The sequence below is a fragment of the Microtus pennsylvanicus genome, chromosome 18 (genome assembly GCF_037038515.1).
Source record: "Microtus pennsylvanicus isolate mMicPen1 chromosome 18, mMicPen1.hap1, whole genome shotgun sequence".
Classification (NCBI taxonomy): Eukaryota; Metazoa; Chordata; class Mammalia; order Rodentia; family Cricetidae; genus Microtus; species Microtus pennsylvanicus.
This window is the reverse complement of record NC_134596.1, coordinates 36,690,690-36,714,891: the sequence shown is the minus strand read 5'-3', so window position 1 is coordinate 36,714,891 and position 24,202 is coordinate 36,690,690. Positions and strand designations below refer to the sequence as shown.

Below are 24,202 nucleotides of genomic sequence, written 5' to 3'. Positions count from 1 at the left end.
CAAAATTAACTCAAGGCTACAAAACTGTTATGTCCTCCTCCTACATAGGGACCCTGGGGCTCCTCTGCTGGACATGCTCCCTGAGTAAGCTAATAAATCTAGCTTTGATTACAGATGAGATCGTGGCAGTCTTCAGCCAATGCGTTTCTCCAGTAGGAAAACTGGAGACAAAAATGTGACAAAAAGCTCTGGCTTCGTATACAAAGGTACTGAGAGCTACATTCCATATACAATCACCTACCAGTGCTAATAGTATTCAATAAAAGTTCACTGGTATTAAACATAGAAACTTTATTAAATAAAAAAGTACATCAATCTGAAGATATAAAAACTGACAACCAACTTTTCTTGATTGAAAAACAACAAATTTGCTAATCTTAAGAAAAACTCCATGAAACCAAAGCGGTGGTGTACCCTTGTAACGCCAGCACTCAGGAGGCAGGGGCTGGGCCTCAGGAGCTCAAGGGCATTCTTAGCTATAAAGGGAGTTCTGAGACTAACATGGGCCACACACACACACACACACACACACAGAGAGAGAGAGAGAGAGAGAGAGAGAGAGAGAGAGAGAGAGAGAGAGAGAGAGAGAGAGAAGTGGGAACAGGGAGAAGAGGAAAGAAAACTCCCTGAAGACAGTTTTCTCTTTTTTTTTTTTTTTTTTGAGACAGGGTTTCTCTGTGTAGCTTTGGAGCCCGTCCTGGAACTAGCTCTTGTAGACCAGGCTGGCCTCGAACTCACAGAGATTAGCCTGCCCCTGCCTCTCGAGTGCTGGGATTAAAGGCATGCGCCACCACCACCCGGCATAATTTTCCCATCTTCAAACACATTTTTGACATTTTTCAAAACCAATTGTGAAACAGTTGACTTAAAGTTAACTTTACAGTGAATTATTTGCTTCTGGCTATGCTGGGGCACACGAGACCCTTACAATGAACCAACCAACCAAGTCAGCTACTCTAGCAAAGCACTGTGTGACGAACAAAAGGTTACACATGCAATGGCATTTCAGATACTACTACTGTGAATAGGTTTTATTTTAAGAAATGAATAACAGTCGATACAAAACGTTTGCTCCAAGAAGTATTTCACACTTCTGAGGGAAAGGTAATCAATACTGAACATTTTCCTCGTTTGGTGTTTCTAATGTTTATAGGGGTTTTGGGTAAGTTTCATAGTCACTGAGCAGTTTTGAAAGGTAGACTTCATGACCCCTTTGACTTCATGCTTTTAAATGACACGACAAATTACTTTATTCAAATTATGTTTTCCAAAAGAGAGGGTTCTGTGCCAGTCGTCTCTGAAAGTTTTCATACCTAGGAAAGAAAATCCAGATTTATATAAGAACATTTCCATGACAATTTCAGAGCTTACCAAAAAACTTTTATCAAAAATAATTTTTTGTCATTTCAAAATAAAAAAAATTCAAAAAAACTATAATAAAAAAGTAGAAAGTAGACCAGGCTGGCGTCGAACTCACAGAGTGAGTTGACCGTAACTCATTTCTGTGAGTTCGAGGCTAGCCTGGTCTACTGAGCTAGTTCCAGGACAGGCTCCAAAGCTACAGGGAAACCCTGTCTCAAAAAACAAAACAAAATAAAAAGTAGAAAGCAACTCTGGAAGTTATCACTATAAAAGCAAGAACAGTGACCAAGGGCGAGATGGGATTGACAGCTCTCAGCGGAGAGCAGCGACCACCCCCACCTCCGCAATTAGACGATAGACGCTCAGATGCTAGAAAGTCAAGGAAAGGGATCACTGCAGATGGCAGATCCCTGGAAGCAGTTTGCTCAAAGCCACAGCCGCATTGGGGCAAAAAAACACAAACCCAGTATACCCTGGGGCCCCTTGCTAGAGCAAAGTACCACCTCCTATAAAGCTTCCTGAACAGCTCTCCACTGGACATTCAAAGTGAAAAGAAATTCCTACAAAACATAGGAAGCCAGATAAAAACATAACAGTCACATGTTCATGGTGCAGTGCAAGCCACACGATGCCTGGTATGCTGACTTTCAGTTTTGTCTGTTAATGTTTCTGAGTTATTTTTAATTTACTTGTAAAAGCATTCTGCCTGTATGCATGTATTTGTACCAGGTGTGTGTTATCTACTGGAGCCAGAAGAGGACATCCGCTCCTCTGAAACTGGAGTCATAGTTGGTTGTGAGTACTGGGAACTGGAACCCTGGTCCTCTGGCAGAAGAGCAAGTACTCTTATAGGTGACAGGATATTTAGGGTATGAACTATTCCAGATCTGAACGTTACAGAACATATAATATTGATATCAACATATTAACATACGTTGATATCCACAATAAAAGACTATGTTTCCCTCTCGAAGATGAAAGACAGTCATAGACAATATATAGTTACTAAAGCCTTACTACTAGAGATTGAAATTGTCAGATACCATTTCAGAACCACATTTGCTGGGATGAACATCTCAGATGGATTGGGTGTCATCTGGGCCTGAGAGAGAGCAAATGATGAAGCAAAATTGTAGAAGTTGTCCAACATCTTCTGTGTGAACTGAAAAGTTAATAACCGATGTTAGTGAATTAAATATTAAGTTTAGGCCTCAATACTTTTATTAAGAGTATTCCTGTATTAACTTGGTTCTAAGGAATATGAGCTCTATGACAGCCAGGTGTGGTAGCACATACTTTTAATTCAGCACTCAAGAGGCAGTGGCAGGCAGATTTCTATCAGTTCCAGACCAACTTGGTCTACACAGTTCAGGCCAGCCAGTGCTAGAGACAGGGGCTCTGCATTTATAGTACACAGCGGAACTGAGTAAGACCTAAGACAGTCTGGTGAGGAAGGCTTAGGTCATTGTGCGGTGATTTGGTCTGCAGGAATGAAGGGAAAATCTTCCTTCAAACCACTTTCACATCAATGTCTGCACACCCTCTAACACACTCTCCTCCAACCACCACCTCTATGAGGTCTGGGTCTTGACAGAACTATAAAAGCTTAACTACTGAGCTGAAGAGAGAACTCAGCAATTAAGAGCACTGACTGCTCTTCCAGAGGTCCCGAGTTCAATTCCCAGCACCCACATGGTGGCTCACAACCATCTACAATGGGATCAGATGGCCTCTTCTGGAATGCAGGAATACATGCAGAGAGAACACTTGTATAAAAAATAAATAAACAAATACTTAAAAAAAAAAGCTTAAGTATCATTAGAAAAGCTACAGCCAAGCAGTGGTGGCACACGCCTTTAATCCCAGCACTCAGGAGCCAGAGGCAGGCAGATCTCTGTGAGTTTGAGGCCAGCCTGGTCTACAGAGCTAGTTCCAGGACAGGCTCCATAGCTACAGAGAAACTCTGTCTCAAAAAAAAACAAAACAAATTATTAGGAACAATAGGCCTATTCTGATGATGAGAAGGAACCTGTACCATTAGACATTAAGATGTAACTGGCAGGCAGTGGTGCATACACCTTTAATCCCAGCACTCAGGCAGCACAGTAAGGTGGAGCTCTGCAGTTCAAAGCCAGCCTGGTCTATACAGCGATTTCCAGGCCAGTTGGGACTACATAGTGAGATCTTGTCTCAAAACAACAACAAAAAAAAGAAGAAGACAAAACTTTGTGCAAAGAGGCAGGCAAAAGAACTACCTGGAGTAAAGGAATCCAAGACATACTTGAGCATATGTGACATGATACAGGACAAAGGTGTTACTACTCTGGGAGGGGGTAATTTGTAAAACAATGGGCCAGGAGAAAAAAAAAGAAATTCAATACAGAAGAAAAATAAAAGCACTTCTATACCAACTGTAAAAGAAAAGAATCCAAAGAGATTACATAAGAAGCCCAAATAACCAGTTCACCATAGGGAAAAAAAAATTTTTTTAAGAAAGGAAAAAGCAAAGCCGGGTGGCGATGGGGCACACCTTTTATCCCAGCACTCAGGAGGCAGAGGCAAGTGGATCTCTGTGAGTTCAAGGCCAGCCTGAGCTAGATCCAGGACAAGCAGGACTACATGTAGAATCTCCGTCTCAAAAAAGGGAAAAAGAGAGAATGTGAAAAGGAATGGCTCCAGGAGAATATCACAGTAGTATCATTTATACTTGCAGACTCTGGGCTCAAATTAGAACTGGAAACAAAAATATATGCAAAAGAGAAGGGAGAAACACAAAAATTAGTAGATAAGAGAATGTAACAAATTGGGGAGTAGGAGGCTTAGAAGTCTACAAGGTCAGGTGTTACTTTATTTTGCCTACTTTTTTGTATCTATTTGTACTTTAAAAATGCTTGACACTGAATAAGTACGTAATAAAAATAAGTACCTAACTTATTCTCTGTGCTTCATGTATTTAAAATACTCCAAAATCAAATGTTCAATAAAAGTACAAGTGCTTTATTTAAAAGCTGAAAAAGCTTATGAACTCACGGAAGCAGATAGGAGAATGGTGGCTGTGGAGGGCTAGGGGAGACAGGAGGTGTTGGTCAAAGCGTACAAAGTTATGTACAACGGAAGATTACCCACTGAAAAGATACTTGAAATCTGCTAAGACACCAGCTCTCAAGTATGCTTCCACAAGGAGGAATGCACCACCACAGACATGTTACCCAGCTTTGGGTACTTCACAAAGTACAATATACCCGGACACTATCTTAAATACCATGAAGACAAACAATTTGTCACGACACCGTAACGGGGGAGAAGGCAGAAAAAGGAGAAACGCCTCTGTGCTCTACCTGCGTGAAGGAGTCAACTGAGGACACAGCAGCGCTGCCCACAGGAGTCTGCTGAGCCAGACTGTCCAACAGCTCCACTGAAATGCCGATCTGAGCCACAGATGGGGTCCGCACAATATTCATGGCTCCAAATGGGTGCTGGCTTCCTTCGCCTGGAAGACATTCACAGGTGCTAGATTTCAGACTAACGTGAGGATGTTCCCTGATTGAACATGGTGAAAATATTAAGTTTTCCTTTGTGATTCTGCTAACTGGGATGTCTCATGTCTCACTTCAGTGGCCCTGTTCTGTGACAGCGGCTGTGGACCTGAAGGCCTGCTCACTGTAACTCTACTCATGAAGCTCATCAGAAAGGAAACTCAGGCCAGCTGGACTTCAGTATGAACCCCGCCCCCCTCGCTCAAACACGTCTCCCCAGCCACATAGAGTAATAGATATAAACCAGGTCTCTGAGCAGCTGTCCATGGCCACACCCTCTTCTTTTTCTGCACGACACCACCAAGTGCACGCTTCAAAGCTTGAAACTCTGGAACCTTCGGAGGCTCAGAACTGGCTGAAGATCATCTTCTCTAGCCATAATATGAAAGACACTCTCACTTTTCATCTGTAAACTTTATTAAGAATGGTCAAAGCCGGGCGGTGGTGGCGCACGCCTTTAATCCCAGCACTCGGGAGGCAGAGGCAGGTGGATCTCTGGGAGTTCGAGACCAGCCTGGTCTACAAGAGCTAGTTCCAGGACAGGCTCCAAAACCACAGAGAAACCCTGTCTCGAAAAACCAAAAAAAAAAAAAAAAAAAAAAAAAAGAATGGTCAACTATGGGTGAGTGAGATGGCTCAGGGGGTAAAGGTGCTTGCCTCCAGGACTGGAGATCTGAGCTTGATCTCTGGAACCCAACCCCTTCAAGTTGTCCTCCGACCTCCAAATGTACCCTGTGGAGGACTCACACCAACAGACAATAAATAAATACATAAAAATCAATTAAGAGAAGCAAGACAGTTCAGAGGGTGAACCAAGAACACCTGAGTTCTAGCTACAGACTCCCCAAAATAAAAGAACAATGAAGCTCCGAGTTGTCCTCTGACATGCTATGGCATACACACGATAAAACCTAAACATAAAAAATAAAATTAGGGGCTGGAGAGATGGCTCAGTGGTTAAGAGCTTTGTCTGCTCTCCCAGAGGTCCTGAGTTCAATTCCAGCAACTACATGTGCTCACAACCATCTGTAATAAGATTTGGTGCCCTTTTCTGGCCTGCAGGGATACATGCAGGCAGAATACTGAATACATAATAAATAAAAAAAAATAACTCTTCAAGAATGACAAATTTACAAGAGCTCCCCTGACTGTCAACTTGACAGGACCAAGAGACAACAAGCATGCATGCTGAGAGGGATTACCTAGACTGGCCTAAGACGACAATCATGCCCACTATGAGGGATTACCTAGACCGGCCTAACTAAATGGGCAAACCCATGATTCAAGTTTCCTTCCTGTTACCATGAAAAACACTCTGATCAAAAGCCACCTAGGGAAGGAAAGGAAAATCTGGCTTACACTTTTAGGTTACAGTCCAGCATTAAGGGATGTTAGGGCGGGAACTCAAAATGGAGCTGGAAACAGAAAGCACGGAAAACACTGCTTACTGACTGATCTCAGGCTCACACTCACACAGCCAAGGACCACAGGCCTCGGGAATTGGACCAACACAATCCCTCAGACATGTCCAGCCTCACCTGATCCAGAAGTTTAACAGCTGAGAGGCCTCTCGGATGACTGCCGGCTGTGTCAAACTGAAAATGTTTAAAGCTAACAGGGCACCCACCCTGAATGCGGAGGATTATTCAGTGGGCTGGAGCCCTGGGCTGTGCACAAGCATCCACCGTTTCTTCTTGACTGGAGACAATGGGACTCCTCACTCCTGCTGCCATGCCTTCCAGGCAGACTAACCCTTCCCTCCTTAAATCACTTTGCTCAAGGGGACAAGAAACTCACATAGCAACCTAATGGCTTCTTCACCTTTGTTTACTTCCATTACCTCTGCACATAACCCCACATTCAGAATCTGTAGGTATGTTCACCACATGGTCACATCAAATACTGTGTGATAAGTTCTTCATGGCTGAGTAAAATACCATATTTCCTTTGGGTTCTCAGAGTCGATACTTACTTGGGGAGACTCAATTGAGGAGATTATCATCTAAGACTCAGGAGCTAAGAATCTGCTACCATAGCAACTTCTAGAATGCATTTCTCTTTTATTTGCCCTGAATTTGTCAAACTATAAAATTTCTTCTGTTCATTTCTTTCTTACACCATATGAACAAAGTCTGAAAAGTGTAAATTCCAGATTCTGTTTAATAAAAGGCGGCCATGAAGATCACTCCTTTACAGATGGCCTAACTGAAGCTGGGCGTGGTGACACATGCCTTTAGTCCCAGCATGTGGGCTGAAGAGGTAGCTGGATCTCTGTGAGTTTGAGGCCAGCATGGACTATACAGTGAGTTCCAGGACAGCCAGGGCTACATAGAGAGAGACTTTGTCTCAAAAAATAAATAAATAAAAAAGTAAGACTACATTACAGAAAATTGCTCGATGAAGATTACATGTCAGTGCAATGGTAAATCTGGCTCACATCCCATTTCTGTATGACCTGGGACCTAAGAATGCAGCTTAAATGTTTAAAGTTGTTTAAAGATAGGTATGCCACAGAGACCACCTGCGGTCTAGAAAGCATTTACTATGGGACCCCTCCCTTTACAAAACAGCTAGCCAACCTGTCGTGAACAATTCCGTCAATCCTCCATCTTTCTTTTTATTTGGTTTTTTCGAGACAGGGTTTCTCTGTGGGTTTTTTTTTGGACCTATCCTGGAACTAGCTCTTGTAGACCAGGCTGGTCTCGCACTCACAGAGATCTGCCTGCCTCTGCCTCCTGAGTGCTGGGATTAAAGGCGTGCGCCACCACCGCCCGGCTTCTTTCTTATATTTCAACCCTTTTTCTTTTAGCATAGTTAAAAATGAGTGATGAGCTGAAGTAAAATAATTTCTTGATTGAACTTCTATATTGAATATGAGATACTTCAATATAAAAACACAGCCTCAAATACATCTTAGATTTCAAAAATGACCCACTGGACTTCTGTAATTGCAAGATAAAAATAAGCTTCTACTCTATTAGAAATGTATATAAGTAAAGGGCTTGAGGAGACGGCGCAGTTGGGCAACTGCTTGCCTAGCAACCACAGGGACCTGAATTTAAGCCCAGTATGCACATAAAAAGTCATGGATGGTGGTTCACACTTATAACCGCAGCACCAGCCAGCCAACCTACTCTAGCTGGTGAGACCCAGGTCCCAGTGGAGGACACTGTCTCAAAACCAAGGTGGGCATCTAGGAGAACACCCAAAGTTGTATATGTAAAGATTCCCTCTGTTCTTCCAAAGATGTCAATAAAAGGATAAAATCATGAAATATAAGTCATCTAACTAAGTGCTCAAGAGAAAAACTAAAAAGCTGCCAGTCCACTGTCTGAGATGCTGCATGTGCAGCAGCAGCCGAAGGAGGCGAGGATGCTCATGACAAAGGGAAGCAGTTGTCACAGCGATGTCTGAATGTGACAATGTGTGCAACTTACATGAAACATCTCAACAGCACTCTCAGTGCAGGAAAGAAAGATTTGAAATCAAGTATATGTATATATAGTATATTAACACATGTGATATATTTTAATATACATTAATATATATCTTTTATATATTAATATATATGAAATATATATTTAAAATCTCTGATTCATATTTATTAATAGAAAAACAGCATGAAAATACATTTTTCTTCAGGCAGTGGTGGCACACACATTTAATCCCTGCACTCGGCAGGCAGATCTCTGTCAGTTTGAGGTCAGCCTGATCTACAAGAGCTAGTTACAGGACAGGTTCCAAAGCTACAGAGAAAACCTCTCTTGAAAAACCAAAAAAAAAAAAAAAAAGAAAGAAAGAAAAGAAAAAGAAAATACATTCACACATTTTTCACTAACAGTTTCAAAAAGGGTATTATAAAACTTTATTGTCAGTTACGCAGTGATGGCACAACCGTTAATTCCGGCACTAGGCAGGTGGGTCTATGAGCTGGAGGTCAGCCAGGTCTACAAAGGGAGCTCCAGGCCAGCTAGAGCTACAGAATGAGACCGTGTCTCAAAAAATTGAAAGAAGAAAAGAAAGTGGGGTATAGGGCGGAAGAGAAAGAGTGGAGAAAGAAAAGAGAAGTAAGTCAAATGAAGATTTACAGGACAATTTCCAGCCTTCCTCAGCTATGTTACTGGTATGAAAGCTAAGCAACTGTTCCAGAGCAGACGAGAGATGTAACAACACATGCACGTGATGCTTGATCCTGCCTGCATCTTAGATGAAGGACAATGAACAGTTACAGAAGGCATTTTGGGAAAAAAAATGACAAAACTAAAACAAACTGCAAATTAAATTAAATGAGTACTGTGCTTGCGTTGATGTTACACTTGATTATACTGTATTTCTACAGCAAGATTATGTCCTGGACCTACCTATGAAATGTAAGCTCACACATCCAGGAGTAAAGAACAGTAAGTACAACGCATTCTCAAAGCTTCCAGAACAAAAGCAAACGTCTGCAGGGCCAGTGAAGGCTCAGCAGGTAAATGCACCTGACTCCACATCTGACAAACTGAGTTCAATCCCAGGGTCTTCACAGAGGAAGGAGAGAGGCAACCCCCAGCCTCCACAATGTGGCAAGGCACACATGCACATGCATAACACACACACACAAAGAAATAAATGGAACTTTTTTATCTAGATAATGATGAAAGGCAAAACAATAAATGTGGGAAAAACATAAGGAATCTTTGTACAATTCTTATATTCTCCAGTAATTTCTTAACTTCTTTTTTCAAATCAAAGTCTTCAATCTGACGCAGGGTTAGGGACGTAACTCAGCGATAGAAAGCGTGTCTCACATTCATATCACATATATACATAATCCCTAGTGTGAAAAATGGCAAATGAGGTTTTTGTAAAGATTTATTTATGTTTAGATGAGTGAGTGACTGCCCGTATGTGTGTGTACCCTATGTGTGCATGAAGCCCATGGAAACCAGAGCGGAGTTTCGGATCCTCTGGAACTAGTTAAAGACAAACTGAACTGCCCGAAGGGCTGGGAACTGAACCCAGGTTCTCTGTACATCAGTGAGGGCTCTTAACCACTGAGCCATCTCTCCAGCCTCTAGAACTGATATTTTAACAACTCGAATTTCAAACTAATTGTATCTCATCATCAGGCTTTGGTCGAAACATTATAAGGAAAACTCAACTACAGGGTAAGGTACTCTGAAGGCCTGCAACACAAAATGCAATCCTCTCAACCAGGTCCAACACCCTACCACAGTACTTACTCCACTCATCTTCTCGTATGCCACAGGCAGTCTGAGCAACTACTTCTTATTATTTTATCAAGCATAACCACACGTTAAAAGTGCTGCACACAAAAGGTAAACCTTGTCAAGCTCTATGTAAGTGTTTTCACGTCTGACCTAAGGTTCTATTCCCCCACCTGCTCTTCCAATCTTGGTCTCTTCTGTCTCCCATTCTCCACATAATTCTCCACTGCAGATGTCACTGGAATGCTCCCTGACTGAGGCATTGCCCTTTTTCCTCCTTGTCTCTTGAGACACTTTACAAATAGTTAACCTACAGAGAAAAGGAAGGTTTGAGATTGGCTTTGCGTGCATGAACGGTATGGCATGTGACTTCAGCAAACCCTTCAAGCAGTACATGAACTCTGCAAACGTTCATCTCTGACAGACAAACGCACATAGGGATAAACATACATTATTGACTTATTTTTTCCGATTGCTTATCTTTGGCAAAGCCGCTTTCTACTTCCAGAATCAAAATTTTAAATCAGAATTTTAAAAATATCACGCTCGAATTCCTGATTTGTCATAACCAAAAACTTAACACTTCATCATTCCTAGCTGTTTACACATTTGGTTTTTTGTTTTTTGAGACAGGGTTTCTCTGTGTAATAGTCCTGGCTGCCCTGGAACTCGCTTTGTAGACAGGCTGGCCTCAGACTCAGAGATCCACCTGCCTCTGCCTCCCAACTGCTGGGATTAAAGGCGTGCACTACCACCTGGCACTGTTACAAGTTTTAACAGGTGTTTGGCTTGAACCAGTTTTCAGTTGACTCTCTGAATGCTGGAAGCAGTGTCAAATTTTCTGAAGATTCTTAAAATTAATACTACTTTCAAAACTCAAGACATAAGAGGCAGGCGGATCTCTGTGAGTTCGAGACCAGCCTGGTCTACAAGAGCTAGTTCCAGGACAGGCTCCAAAGCCACAGAGAAACCCTGTCTCGAAAAACAAAAACAAAAAAAACAAAACTCAAGACATAGTATTTAAAGAAATAAGTGGAAAAAAAAACCAATCGTCAATGTTAATATAAAACTTGAGAGATACACTAGGTATATGTGAAAAGAAATTTTGAGTCTGCAGAGTATCTTTCATGTGAATGAGATAGCTAGCTACACAATAGAAGATCATGGCCAGAACAAGGACTCGAGAAAATTAAAGATGTAGTCCACTAGGAAAACTCCCAGGACACTCTGCAAATGAGTAAGGGAATAGCCTCTGCTATTGGACTCTGAAAAAAATGTGGAAATTCCAACTTTGTAGAAAACAGGCAGAGTAAGTATCCAAGCCCCTTTGTATAAGCCAATCTGGTAGCCCCTTTTATAATATATATTCATCCGATCTTTCCACCATTTTCCAACTAAGGTTCTATTGTTTTAAAAACACTATAAAAATATCTACTTCCAGCAAGGCAGTGGTGAGTGGTGGTACATGTGAGTTTGAGAACAGCCTGGTCTACAGATCTAGTTTCAGGACAACCACAACTGTCTATATTTTACTTTTAAAACAAAAAGCAGAAAGAACTCCCAAATAAATATCAAGTGAATATGCTCAACGACAGGACAATTTGTCTTCACTGTCTTTTAAACACATTAAGCTGGAACTAGATAGCTATTCGCCAAGAATTACAAAGAGAAAGACTTTGTACTAGACAGAAATAAAAAACAATGCACACAGACTATACCAAAAATGTAAACTTCTATTAAATAAACATACCACAAACAGAAAAAAGTATTCAAAAACGGGGAAGGGGAGGTATTTTCAGGCCATAAATCTGACAAAGAACTCATGCAAAGAACTTTCAAAAGTAACTTCTAGAAGTAGCAGACTACCCTCTAATCTGTACCTGGGAGGCTGATGTAGAAAAGTCTCAGGTTTAAGATATTCCTAAAGTATATGCCAAATTCTCCTGACTAAGGAGGAAAGGAAAAGAAGGAGAACGAGAGGAGAGGGGACAGGGATGTGGTTGGGGACGGATGGTGGTAGGGGGAGGGATAGGGAAGGGATGGTGGGGGGAGATCTAAGGATCTGCACACTCATCAAGGAAGTTTCATTGACCTCAAAATGGCAATGAAAGAACCAGGTAGGGGCGCACACCTTCAATCCCAACCCTTGAGAGGCAGAGGCCAGCCTGCTGTACAAAGCAACCTTCCAGGACAGAAAAAAATCCCTGTCTTTGAAGACCAAAAAAAAAAAAGGTACATGAAAAGATTTCTCAGTATCACTAGACATTACAAAAATGTGTATTAAAAACACAATGAGGGGGGCTGGAGAGATGGCTCAGAGGTTAAGAGCACTGCCTGCTCTTCCAAAGGTCCTGAGTTCAATTCCCAGCAACCACATGGTGGCTCACAACCATCTGTAATGAGGTCTGGTGCCCTCTTCTGGCCTGCAGGCATACACGCAAAACAGAATATTGTATACATAATAAATAAATAAATATTAAAAAAAAAACACAGTGAGGTCCTACTACTAAAATACTAATTAGCACCAAGGGCTGGCAAGAATTTGGAGAGTCGAGAAGTGGTGGCACGCGCCTTTAATCCCAGCACTCGGGAGGCAGAGACACGCAGATCTCTGAGTTTGAGGCCAGCTGGTCTACAGTTAGTTCCAGGACAACTAGAGCTGTTACACAGAGAAACCCTGTCTCGAAAAACTAAAAAGAAAAAAAAATTCTTACTTGTGCCACAGTATAGGTGCTGAGGTCAAAGGTCAGAGGATAACCTTGGTGGAGTCAGTTCTCTCCTACCACCGGGGTCCTAGAAACTGAGTTCAGATCAAAGCCTTCACCTACTCAGCAATGGACTTCATGACCTAATTATCTAGAAATATCCCAAAAGGTCCTAAGTCGTTCATGGACAGCCTGACATGGCAGCACACACCATTATTCTCAGGTCCTGGGAGTCAGAGGCAGGTTGATCTCAGTGAGTCCAGGGCTAATCTGTTCTAGCTGGTCAGATCCGGGCCAACCAGGGCTCCACAGTGAAAAGGAAAGAGGAGGGGGACAAACAAGCTGCAGTGTGTGTCCGACATCAATGCAGTGCTGCCTAGCAGTGAGCTGTCTGGGTAACATGTGCTAAATGCACAACATACACAAATAATCCAACGGTTCGCAGTAGAAACGCGCCACGCTTAGCTTCAGACGGTATGATTCTTTTAAGAGAGCTTATAATTCAACAAGAGAAATGAACCAGTGATACATACTATAATACAGAAGATTCCAAAATTAACTGTCCTCAATTAAAGATGTCACCTACCCAAAAAGTGCATACATATGCTATCATTTATATAATTCTAGAAAATACATTTAGTTTATGACATTAGAAAATAGGTCAGTAGATGCCTACCCTAGGGAGGATATATAGAGAACGGGTAAAAGGGAGAAGTAGGGCCCACAGGGTGAGAGAGCAGCACCAGGCAGGGAATGAAAAACTAGTGAACCAGGACGACCGTGTCAGCGAGAGAGGCAAGAACTTCAGAAATCCTCAGAAGGCGGCAAGGGGCTGGAAAAACCAAGAAATGAACGAACATCAAGTGGAAAGGGATAGAGTGTGGAACACGAAGGGAGTTCTCATCGACAGGTGAGGTAAGCCAGGCAGCCCACCCACAGGACAAGCACACAGTTCCACAACCTGAACTCAAGGAGAGTGACATGGCGTGGGAAGAAGCCCTCTGTGGGGCAGGACAACACTGTGGTCCTTGGCCTTGAACCCAGAGCCGGGTGGTGGTGGTGCGTGTCTTCTAGCCTTTAATCTCAGCCATTCGGAGGCAGAGGCAGGCAAATCTCTGAGTTCGAGGCCAGCCTGGTCTACAGATCAAGTTCTGGGATAGGCTCCAAAGCTACACAGAGAAACCCTGTCTCGAATAACCAAGACAAACAAATAGACAAAGTTCTTAAATTTTATCTTTCAATGAAGATGCTAACATATTTATAGATTAGTTGTGATTTAGGACTCTTGCTTCTAATTGTATCAAAACAGAGAAGTAAACAAGAATTCAAATTAATATCTATAAACTGGTCATTTTTGAAGCTGGATGATGAGAATATTTACCTCATCTAACATTGTATACATCAGAAAATTTAATACTGGAAACTACAATAGCAGCTCAAATTTCCTTGTGTTTTCTATGCGGGTATACGTATCTTAATCACTCAATTTATTCAGTATTCACAGAACTCAATTTTCTCAAGTCAATTCTGTTTGCATTCCTAACACATGGCCTTTGTAAAGCATCAGCAAACAGGTCGGTACCTGATGCACACTAAAAACTGCTGACTATTAGTAGCACCCATTCGATCTATGATCCACACCTATTTTACACGTACTCTTTCTGCCTTGTGCCATTCTGAGCATAGCGCATCCTCAAACTGTTACCCCTCCACCGAGATATTGTGTCTATTCCTAGAAAAGAATGCCAATAGGTCTCAAAGGCCTGACAAACTCTTCCCAGAGCAGTAACACTGTCTCCTCCAGAAACTTCCCCAACCAACTAGAGCTCACCACTCCATTCTCCCCAGGACTATTTTACAAACACAGCTACATCTTACTTTTCTTCTGTTTTATTTTTATTTTATGTGCATTGGTGTTTTGCCTGCATGTATGTCTAGTTAGGGTGTCGGGTCCCCGGAACTGGAGTTACAGACAGTTGTGAGCTACCAAGTGGGTGCTGGGAATTGAACCGGGGTCCTCTGGAAGAGCAGTTGGCATCTTAACCACTGAGCCACTACTGCAGACAAGAGCTCAACTGTTATCTTTAAACTCTCGGAGCAGGCACCTGTTTAAGTCTGTGAACATGTTATCTATGCTGCCGAAATCAGCTTTCGCTGGCCTCCATATGTATTTCTCTAAGAGACACACTGAAGAGGTTTACACACCTCCGCCTAGACTCAGAGAAATAGAGCATCAGAGAGAGCAATGCAAGCCAATCACAGCTCTTCACACACTTCTTCAAACATACTCCAAAGTGTAAAGTGAAGATTATGTCCCTCATTGTTAACAGAGCCAAGACAGGAATGCCAGAGAGATCAACATAAAAACTGAAACAGCTGTGAATATTCACATCCACAGGTATGTGTATACACAAGGAACTATGAATGCATTCAGGTAAACATGTGGGAGTGCATGTCTGTAGAGACCAGAGGTCATCTGTGTTATTCCTTGAGTCTGCCCAACTTGTTTGTCATAGATTGCTCACTGGCCTGGAGCTCGCCAGTTTGGCTAGGCTGGCTGCCCAGCAAACCCCCTGGGTACACCTGTCTCTGCTGGAATTACAAGTACAGACCACCACATCTGACCTTTTCCGAGCTTGAGGCCAGGCACTACCAACTGAGCCATAAGAGTTCAAATTTTTAATGAAGGAAGAATTTCCACTCTATTTCCTATACAGTTGTATTTTTATCTATTTGCATTTAAAACAAACATGCATACTATAAAATGCGGGTGCTGGGAAGACCACCTTTACTTAAAATACTCAGGAACTCAGAAACGTCCAGGTAAAGAGTGGTTTCCCTCAGGGCCAGAGGACAAGTACAGTGTGCCCAGGGAGCTTTCACTTCCCACTTTCTAGATGTTTCTGTACCATGAGAATCACATAGACTGTTACTCAGAACAACATGGTGGAACTTAAAAGCTGTATTTCATGTTATGCTGGTTAGAAGAAAGCGTAACTATGACACCATTTGAATATTATTCTTACCAGATTTAAGACCTGATATTTTGAAGATGGCACTTGGCTTCCCGTTCGTGACAAATCCCAGGAGCTGCCATACTGGCACCCCATTGGAGTCAGGATAGGAAAAGTAGACAGATCCTCCCATCCCCTCAGGAAATGGGATTGTTCCCAGCATAAAAACCACAACATGGTTGATATTTTCATAATCAGGCAAGTCAAAAACAAATTTATCCTCTGCCACTTGCTGTGCAGCTGTTTGCACCTAGGAAACAAGAAAGCAGTCTTAGTTTGAGAACGTGACGCTCAGTCCACCTCCAGCGCTGCTACAAACTGTCACCAGCAGCCGCTGCGTCACACCACTCAGTCAGCTAACATCCTGACACAAAACCACCAGATAAACAGAAAATCCAAAATCACGTATTTAGCCTTAAAATGCTCATCTAATGAATATAATCTTTTCAAAATACTGCTACATTCTCTCAGAAGTTCCCTCATGGATTTTTGCTTACAAAACAAGTAACTATGCTTTAAGAACATTGTAAGAATGAGCACCTGGTGACACATGCCTGTTATCCCAGGACTTGAGGGGTCGTTCTCAGCTACATAGCAAATTTGAGGTAGCCTGGGATACCTGAGACTCTGTCCCAAACATGAAAACATTGTAAAAATGAAAGTGTGTTCAATTTTAACACTCCTAGGCTTTTATCCTCAATCTGAACGGCAGACGGTCAGGTAATTAAAGTGGGTACTCAATTATTCTAAGATTCTGGATTAGCAAATTCAGCCACTAAAATCTATTTATAACCCAAGGTCAAGGCTTGTAGGGTTTCTCCTGCCATCCACTCTCAGCACACTGTGAGCTGCCTTACAAGAACCGCACAAGGCTGGGGATGCCTTCCTGCCGCAGGACCCGTGCTGTGACGAACGTCCGTCCTGCCACACTCCGTTACAAGGCTTTCCTGCTGGTGTAACGGGGGTTAAGACATGAGTTGAATATTAATCAACAATGATTTCTTGTTAGGAACAAGATATTTCTGTGCAACCCTGGCTGGCCTAGTCCTGGCTTGTGTACATCCCCCACACGCCTCCTGCTGGCCTGGAACTCAGAGACTCACAGTAACTCTCCAGCCTGAAGGGTTGAGATCTCTCCTGGCTCAAAAATACATGTGCTTTTAAACACAAATGCATATGAAACAAAGTAATGGCATGATTTTTAAAAGTGATTTTTTTTTTAAAAAAAAAAATTGGAACCAAAGGTCCTCAGGAACCAAACCCTGTTGAACTAGCTGCAGAGATTAACCTCTACCATTTAATCTTCAGACTAAAGAAAACAATGTTTGGAAAAAGCAGGAGCTGGTGATTAACTAGGTGTGGTGGCGTGTCCACCTGAGAAGTCATGGCTAACCTTCACTACATAGCAGGCTGGAAGCCACCCTGGGCTACGTGAGATCCTGTGGTGTGGAGGTTGGTTCCACATAAAATTCTTTTCTTACACACTATATCCACATGCATCACAAAGAGAAACAGCAATTCTGAGAGGACTGAAGTATTTTAGCTTACACAAGGCTGAGGTTTTGTTTTGTTAGGTTTCTGGTTTTATAGTAATGGCTATTCATCAAAAGAACAAATCTGCATCACTACACTTATTCTGAAGACCAAGCACTGACTTTGTTTGTTTATTTATTTACAATAATAAATAAAGGGAGGGTTTATCTGGACAGCCCTAATAGTCCTGGAACTCACTCTGCACACCAGGCCTGCCTCTGCCTGAGTGCTGGGATTAAAGACTGTGCTACCACGACCCAGCTGACCCAAATACTTAATTCTTAATACCTAATACAAATGATTTTCTGTGCCGAGTAGCTGCTGTTACTTAAATGCTTACTTTTTCTTCTCTATAGTTTTCTACCCTACCAATACAAGAAACCTTAAAAACCAAATTACTACCATAAAGTAAAGTTCTTAAACTAAATCCCAAGATGTCAAGGCTGAGTGCCAGGCCCCCATGCAGGTGCACCAGCCTCAAGTTCATCCCACAGCAGAGGAGGACCTTCAACCCGAATCCTCCCAGGTGTCAGGTGTACAGATACTGTCACTATACTCAACTGGGTCGGAGTGTTTAAGGCCAAGCTCTGATTCCCTATTATGAAATTTACTGACCCAACTTAAATTTTTTTTTTTTTTTTGATTTTTCAAGACAGGGTTTCTCTGTAGCTTTTGGTTCCTGTCCTGGAACTAGCTCTTGTAGACCAGGCTGGCCTTGAACTCAGAGATCCGCCTGCCTCTGCCTCCCGAATGCTGGGATTAAAGGCGTGCGCTACCACCGCTCGGCACCCAACTTAAAATTTTTCACCATAAAAAAATAAAATGAAAAGCAAAAATAGAAACCAAACCTTCCTATAGCACGAAATTGAACTTCATCAAGTTTTAGCACATATATTTCTTGGAAGGCATGGAAACCTCTAGTATTCACAGGCCTTGAAAACCAATAAAGATTTGTTTCAACTTTTACTGCACAGGCAAGAGATATTCTGTAAATCTATACCCATATTCCAATCTCCCTTCCTCAGACAGGATCTTATGCAGGTGACCCAAGTTGGTCTTGAGTGAGCTATGCAGTCAAGACTGACCTCAAATCCCTTGGTGCCCTGTCTCCATCTCCCAAGTGCTGGCATGCTGACTGGGGTGTGCCCCATATCCAACCAGACACTTTCATATTTGACCTTAATTAAAGCAAACGAAAATGGAGTGGGGGAACCTTTCTCTTCTTCCCTGCCTTGGGCACTTTGCTCCTTAAAGAAAAAACCTCAGGCTGGTTGTGATGACAAAGGCTTTTACCCAGTGCTAGGGAGACAGACAGGTGGAACCCTGAGTTTGAGGCTAGAATGTTCTATAGAGCAACTTTCAGCACAGCTAGGGCTACACAGAGAAACCCTGTCTCATGAAAACAAGGGAAAAAAAAATCCTCAAATAATAAAAATTGGGTTTGTAAGTTTCCATTGGCGGGTTTTCTGGCAAGATCACAATGTGCCTAACTTCTCAGATGTCAGTATGTCTATTTGTCCTCCATTTTCATTTATGTCTAATGATACACAATTTAAAGCCAAACATCACCCCCCAAAAAATACTTAATACCTACTGGATATTTATTATAGCCATTTGATATCAGGCAAATACAACAGATAACTCTAAATTCCCTTCAGATTAGTCCACAGCATGACACACAGATTCCACATACAATTTTGTTTTTTAATTCTCTAAAAACATACTTTTTGTTTTGTTTTTTTGTGGTGTGTGGTGCTGGGGTTTGAACCCAGTCTTGGGGCTATTAAACAGGAATTCTGAGTCGGGTGTGGAGATAGACTCCTTCAACCCCAGCGCTTTGGGAGGCAGAGGCAGGCTGCTCATAGTTCAAAAGCCTGCCTGGTAGTCTACAGAGTGAGTTCCAGACTAGTCAGGACTGGAAAAAAAAAAAAAACTATCACCAACACCCTTTTTGTACTGTTTTTTGCTTGTTTTTAAGACAGGGTTTCTCTGTGTAGCCCTGGCTGTCCTGGAACTCACAGAGCTCCACCTGCTTCTGCTTCCCACTGCTGGGACTAAAGGGGTTCCCCAAAACTGCCCAGTTCCAACCCTCTCTCCCCTTTTCTTTTTTGAGACAGTCTTGCAACTGTGACCCTCCTCCCTTGCCTTTTGAATGGCTGGAATTACAGGTGTGAGACACCAGGCCGGGCCTTATTGACAGACATCTAAAAGATACACACTCATCTCAAATTGTTTCTTTCGTATTCCAATTCCAGAGCAGGGACATTCCCCAAAAGGAGATCATCAGTGTTACCGCTCCCCCACCTCCACAGGGGCCTCGCATTAGATGGAGACAGAAAACAAGCCTTCTAAAGCTAGCAGTCCCTGGTTATTCGGAACCACGTGGTTTCCTAAAAGCCGCCTGTACAGAATACACTCTCAAAAGCTGGTAAGACTAAGCAGTCAAGAGCTTGCCTACTTGCTATCCGTGAAGCACAGTTTAACAAAGAGGCTGCAAAATTTAACAAAGCAGGGATAAACAAAGCAAAGAACCAGAATTCTGAAGGTCAAGGAGTCAAGTCTCAAGAAGGAAATACCGACGGTTTCTAACAAGCCAGATTTACTCTGGGTTCTTCCCCCAATAATTCCAGGCACTCATTTCATTTCATTCTAACGCTCTGGAAAAGCAAGTGCATCCTCTGACTGATAAGGAAGCACTTCACTGGAATCCTTCTCCAATTATCACGGTTAAGGCTCACACTTAAATTCCAATCATTTCTCCTAGTCAACTTCCAACTATTTTAAACATAATTTGAGAGAGGGTGGAAAATTTCAAACATGGTCAGTAAACTTCAAAAAGGGGGCCTTCCAAATACACCCGACAGAAACTCATTGCCCGGGCAATTTAAGAAAATCTCTGGAAAAACGCTTAGCTTTAGATTACAAATCTCAGCTTTCCTTCTAAATGACATTATCCATTGAAGCGAGTACGGACACTTTCTATTGAGCGTTAAGTTCCTGAACTGCCAAGAGAGAATGAGTAGCGCTGGAGTGAACCACGGCTACGGCGAAATGTCAAAATAAACGCCACGCAGAAGGCTGAAATACCGATCAATTACAGCACGCAGCCCGGTAAGTAGAACAAAATGCGCACTCAATGATAGGCAATAATATTCTGACAACTATTCAAAGGCGTACGAGTTGGGCAAGCGTCCCACTGCCCATCGCACACGCCCAGACCAAAAAAACAGGGGGGGGGGGGCAACGAGCGGGTTTCCCCGCGTCCCTGGCACCGTGCACCGTGCCATCACGCGGCTCAGCCGCCGACCCCTTCGTGCCACCACCCGAGCCATCCTCACCAGCCTCCCCGCCACCAGGCAGCCAAACATGGCAGCGCCTGCGACGCCTCTGCTCGGCCAGCGGGCACCTCAGGCCGGAGACCAGGAATTCCGCAGCCACTGTCCCAATTGAACTCGAGAACCTTCCGGAATTTGCAGGAGGGCACGTGCCCCTCCACTACATAGCAACACAGGAACGCATTCTGGCCCGGCGACCTCTGACCCTCCCACCCTAACCTGCACGCCGCTCGGGGACGACTACTTCCGGGTCTTGCAGCACCCATTTCCTCCTTCTAAGGGAATAAGGAGGAGCCGGCGGCTCACTGAGACTACAAATCCCAGAGTGCCGTGCGCCGACCTCCGGGGAGGCGAGTCCGCAGAATTTGAATGTTAGTTCGAGTTTTCGGGGCTTGCGTGAATCAAAATCTCCAAGTGCCATGCTAAATGAAGACGTTTCTGAGGTTTGTGTAACATTTTAGGCGTATCAGTGCGCCTTTACCAGAATCTCTTCATTCAGCCTCTTTCCTACAAAAGCCCTATGAATTAAATATTATCTCCGATTTATACGTCAGGAAAATTGAAGTTCAGCGAGACCAGCTCTGAAACTTGACAAAGGTGTGAATTTGGGAGCGTCATCCAATTCCTGTGTTCTTTCTGCCAAATACTATCTCAGAAATTCTTCTGTATTTTTTATATGATTTATTTTTATTTCATGTGCACTCGTGTTTCGCCTGAAGATAATATGTGTGAAGGCGTCGGATCCCTGAACTAACGTTCAGACAGTTGTGAAGTTGTGAACCGCCTTGTGTGTGCTGGGAACTGAACCTCGGGCCCTCTGCCTTTAACTGCTGAGCCCTCTCTCCAGCGCTGCGTGCTTTTGTCTCGGTTTTTTAATGGCACGGTCTCCCCGCCAAGAAGGATCAGAAATACTAATTCTAACAAGCGGTTGTGTTCTTTTCTTGCGTATATTCCTTGTGGCACTTTCCAGCTTCACTTTTTCCCCCTTGTACAACTGTGGACAAGCTGTATACCAGCTTCTTCAGCTGCTCTTTTACAAAATGAGATACTTACCTCTTTCAGGGGTTTTGTGAGGATTAAGTGGTAATTTAACTGATGACTGCCACTGAGAATAGCGTTTGGTGGTGCGTAATTGGTGGGAATTTTATTGTAAAATTCCCTCCCCCTTTTTTTTAAATCAGGTTTTGTGTAGTCTTAGCTGGCCTGGAACTTGCTGTGTAGCCAAGATGATCCTGAACTCCTGATTGTCCTTCCTCCACTTCCTAAATGCTGGAATTACAAACACACAATACCATCCATACTTGGCTTAAATAGCTTTTTTTAATCATGCATTTCCATAAAAAAGGCTCATGGGAAACACAGAACAATATCTGAAAGAAGTAGCGTCAAGGATTAACTGTTAGGTTGGAGCCTCCAGCTCTCCTCTACTTGGCCTGGGAAACCCTATTCCTGTCTCTTTGCAAACACCGCCCACTCAGAGACTTAGAACAAAGGAAAGGTAGTGCCAAAAAGCCAAGTTATGAATTCTCGGCACTATTGCAACTTCTTTCCCTGAAGTTGCCAGCTGCCCAAGTCCCAGACACATCAGCGCCCCTCACCTATAGCCTATAATAAATCTTCCTGCCTACGTTTCGCCTCGGGGCTCTTTACCCTTGTTTCCTCATCTCTTACTTTCCTGCTCTCTCCCTCCCAGGTCTGGCTCACAGCTGCCTTGCTTCTGGCCCCGGGGCGTGTGCCTCTCTTTCTCCTCATTTTCTTCTTTCTGGTTCTTCCCTAGTTCTTAGATTTCTGCTCCTACTTATTTTCTGCCCACCAGCCGGGTCTCTCCTGCCTAGCTATTGGCCATTCAGCTTTCTATTAGACCAATCACGTGCCTTAGGGAGGCAAGGAGAAACAAATGCAACTCATCGTTACATAGTTAAAGAGATGCAACATAAACAAAAGTAGCACACCTTTACTCTGTAATATTCCGCAGCAGAAATGTAAAGTGTAACACATCTTTGCCTACTTAAAGTAATATCCCACAACACTTCCCTTTTAGCCTTTTGGGCTCCTTTGTGTTGTGTGCAGCTGCATGAACTTGCAGTTTAACAGAGCAGTACAGTACGCCAAGAGAAAAGAGCATTGTGCCTTTATGAGTTCTGTGACTTACCTGTCAAGGTCTCACCTGTGTGTGCCTCCCGATTCCTCAGAAAGGGTCTATGTCTTGTTTAACACTGCCGTCCCTATCAATGGGACCGGAGATAACAACTGTTTTCTGCCCCCCATCAGGATATGACACTACCAGACCGCGCCCCCACCCCCCAGAAATGTCAGTGGACTCATAATGTAGAATTCAGTGCCACTGGGAGACAAGTGACATGTACAACAGGGTAGACAGGAGTGCCAACAGTCCCAGGAGGCCGTGCTTTCGGTTAAAAACAGAAAGATAACAGCATGTTTCACTAGTGTAGACTGTGATCACCCTTGAGTTACTTCTGTGGAGCGTGTCTACTGTACTGGTAAGAACAAACATGTACAGTTCACAAAATAACACTTAAGATTTTCATGAGTTCAGTATGGGTGTGTGGGCATACATGGAGACAGAATGTTGTATACATAATAAATCTTTTTTAAAATGTCCTATTGCAACTGAATTTTTTTTTTGAATTTTCTTTTTTTGAAGATTTATGTGTACAGTATTCTGTGTGCATGTATGCCTGCAGGCCAGAAGAAAGCACCAGATCTCATTACAGATGGTTGAGAGCCACCATGTGGTTGCTGGGAATTGAACTCAGGACTTTTGGAAGAGCAGGCAGTGCTCTTAACAACTGAGTCATCTCTCCAGCCCCTGCAACTGAATTCTTTAAAAAAAAAAAAGTGTATATTGTGTGTGTGAGCAGAGGTAAGAGAACGGCCTTCAGCTGCTCTCTCCACTGTAAACGTCCCCAGGATTGAGCTCAGGCCATCAGGCTCGACACTTAGCTCGAGTATGGAAGACAAAGTTTCAGTAGCCATGTGTGTATGGGTGCTTTGCCCACATGTGTATGTCTATGGACCACTTTTCATGCCTGTAGCCTTCAGAGGCCAAAAGAGAACACTGGGTTCACCAGGACCGGAGCCACACGAGGGTGCTTAAGAACTGAACCTGCCGGGCGGTGGTGGAGCACGCCTTTAATCCCAGCACTCAGGAGGCAGAGGCAGGCGGATCTCTGTGAGTTTGAGGCCAGCCTGGGCTACAAGAGCTAGTTCCAGGACAGGCTCCAAAGCCACAGGGAAACCCTGTCTCAAAAAAAACCAAAGAAGAACTGAACCTGGGTTCTCTGGAAAAGCAGCCAGTGCTCTTAACTACTGACCCGCCTTTCCAGCAGAGACCCTACTACTTAGGATAGGTATGGCTGTTTTCACATAAGAAAATTAAAAGTACATGATATGATGTTAAGTATCTGTAGTGGTTTGAGTAAGAATGGTCCCCACAGAGTGGCACTATTTGTAAGGAGTAGGTGTGGTCCTTGTTGGAGGAAGTAT

At 43.1% G+C, this 24,202-nt stretch overlaps 1 protein-coding gene across 3 annotated transcripts; it reads right to left on the bottom strand.

Moving 5' to 3' along the window:
* Window positions 1-1,003: 1,003 nt before the first annotated feature.
* On the bottom strand, window positions 1,004-20,933 carry Hikeshi (heat shock protein nuclear import factor hikeshi). Of its 3 annotated transcripts, none has more exons than XM_075952718.1 (5): window positions 20,699-20,933; window positions 15,840-16,077; window positions 4,701-4,852; window positions 2,406-2,524; window positions 1,004-1,313 (listed from the first exon to the last, which is right to left on the bottom strand). In XM_075952718.1, the coding sequence occupies exons 1-5, from the start codon at window positions 20,726-20,728 to the stop codon at window positions 1,259-1,261; spliced, it is 594 nt and encodes a 197-aa protein (XP_075808833.1). In that variant the 5' UTR covers window positions 20,729-20,933; the 3' UTR covers window positions 1,004-1,258. The 3 variants fall into 3 exon arrangements, with proteins under 3 accessions (XP_075808833.1, XP_075808834.1, XP_075808835.1); XM_075952719.1 differs by having other exon boundaries at window positions 1,124-1,313; window positions 2,406-2,464; window positions 20,699-20,873; XM_075952720.1 differs by lacking the exon at window positions 15,840-16,077 and having other exon boundaries at window positions 1,124-1,313; window positions 20,699-20,821.
* Window positions 20,934-24,202: the final 3,269 nt, after the last annotated feature.

Coding starts and splice junctions, on each gene's coding strand:
- Hikeshi (XM_075952718.1), bottom strand. CDS start 20,728: ATGTTTGGCTGCCTGGTGGCGGGGAGGCTG. Junction 2,525..4,700: donor CAGTTGACTCCTTCACGCAG/GTAGAGCACAGA, acceptor TTAACTTTTCAG/TTCACACAGAAGATGTTGGA. Junction 1,314..2,405: donor GCAAATGTGGTTCTGAAATG/GTATCTGACAAT, acceptor TTTCTTTCCTAG/GTATGAAAACTTTCAGAGAC.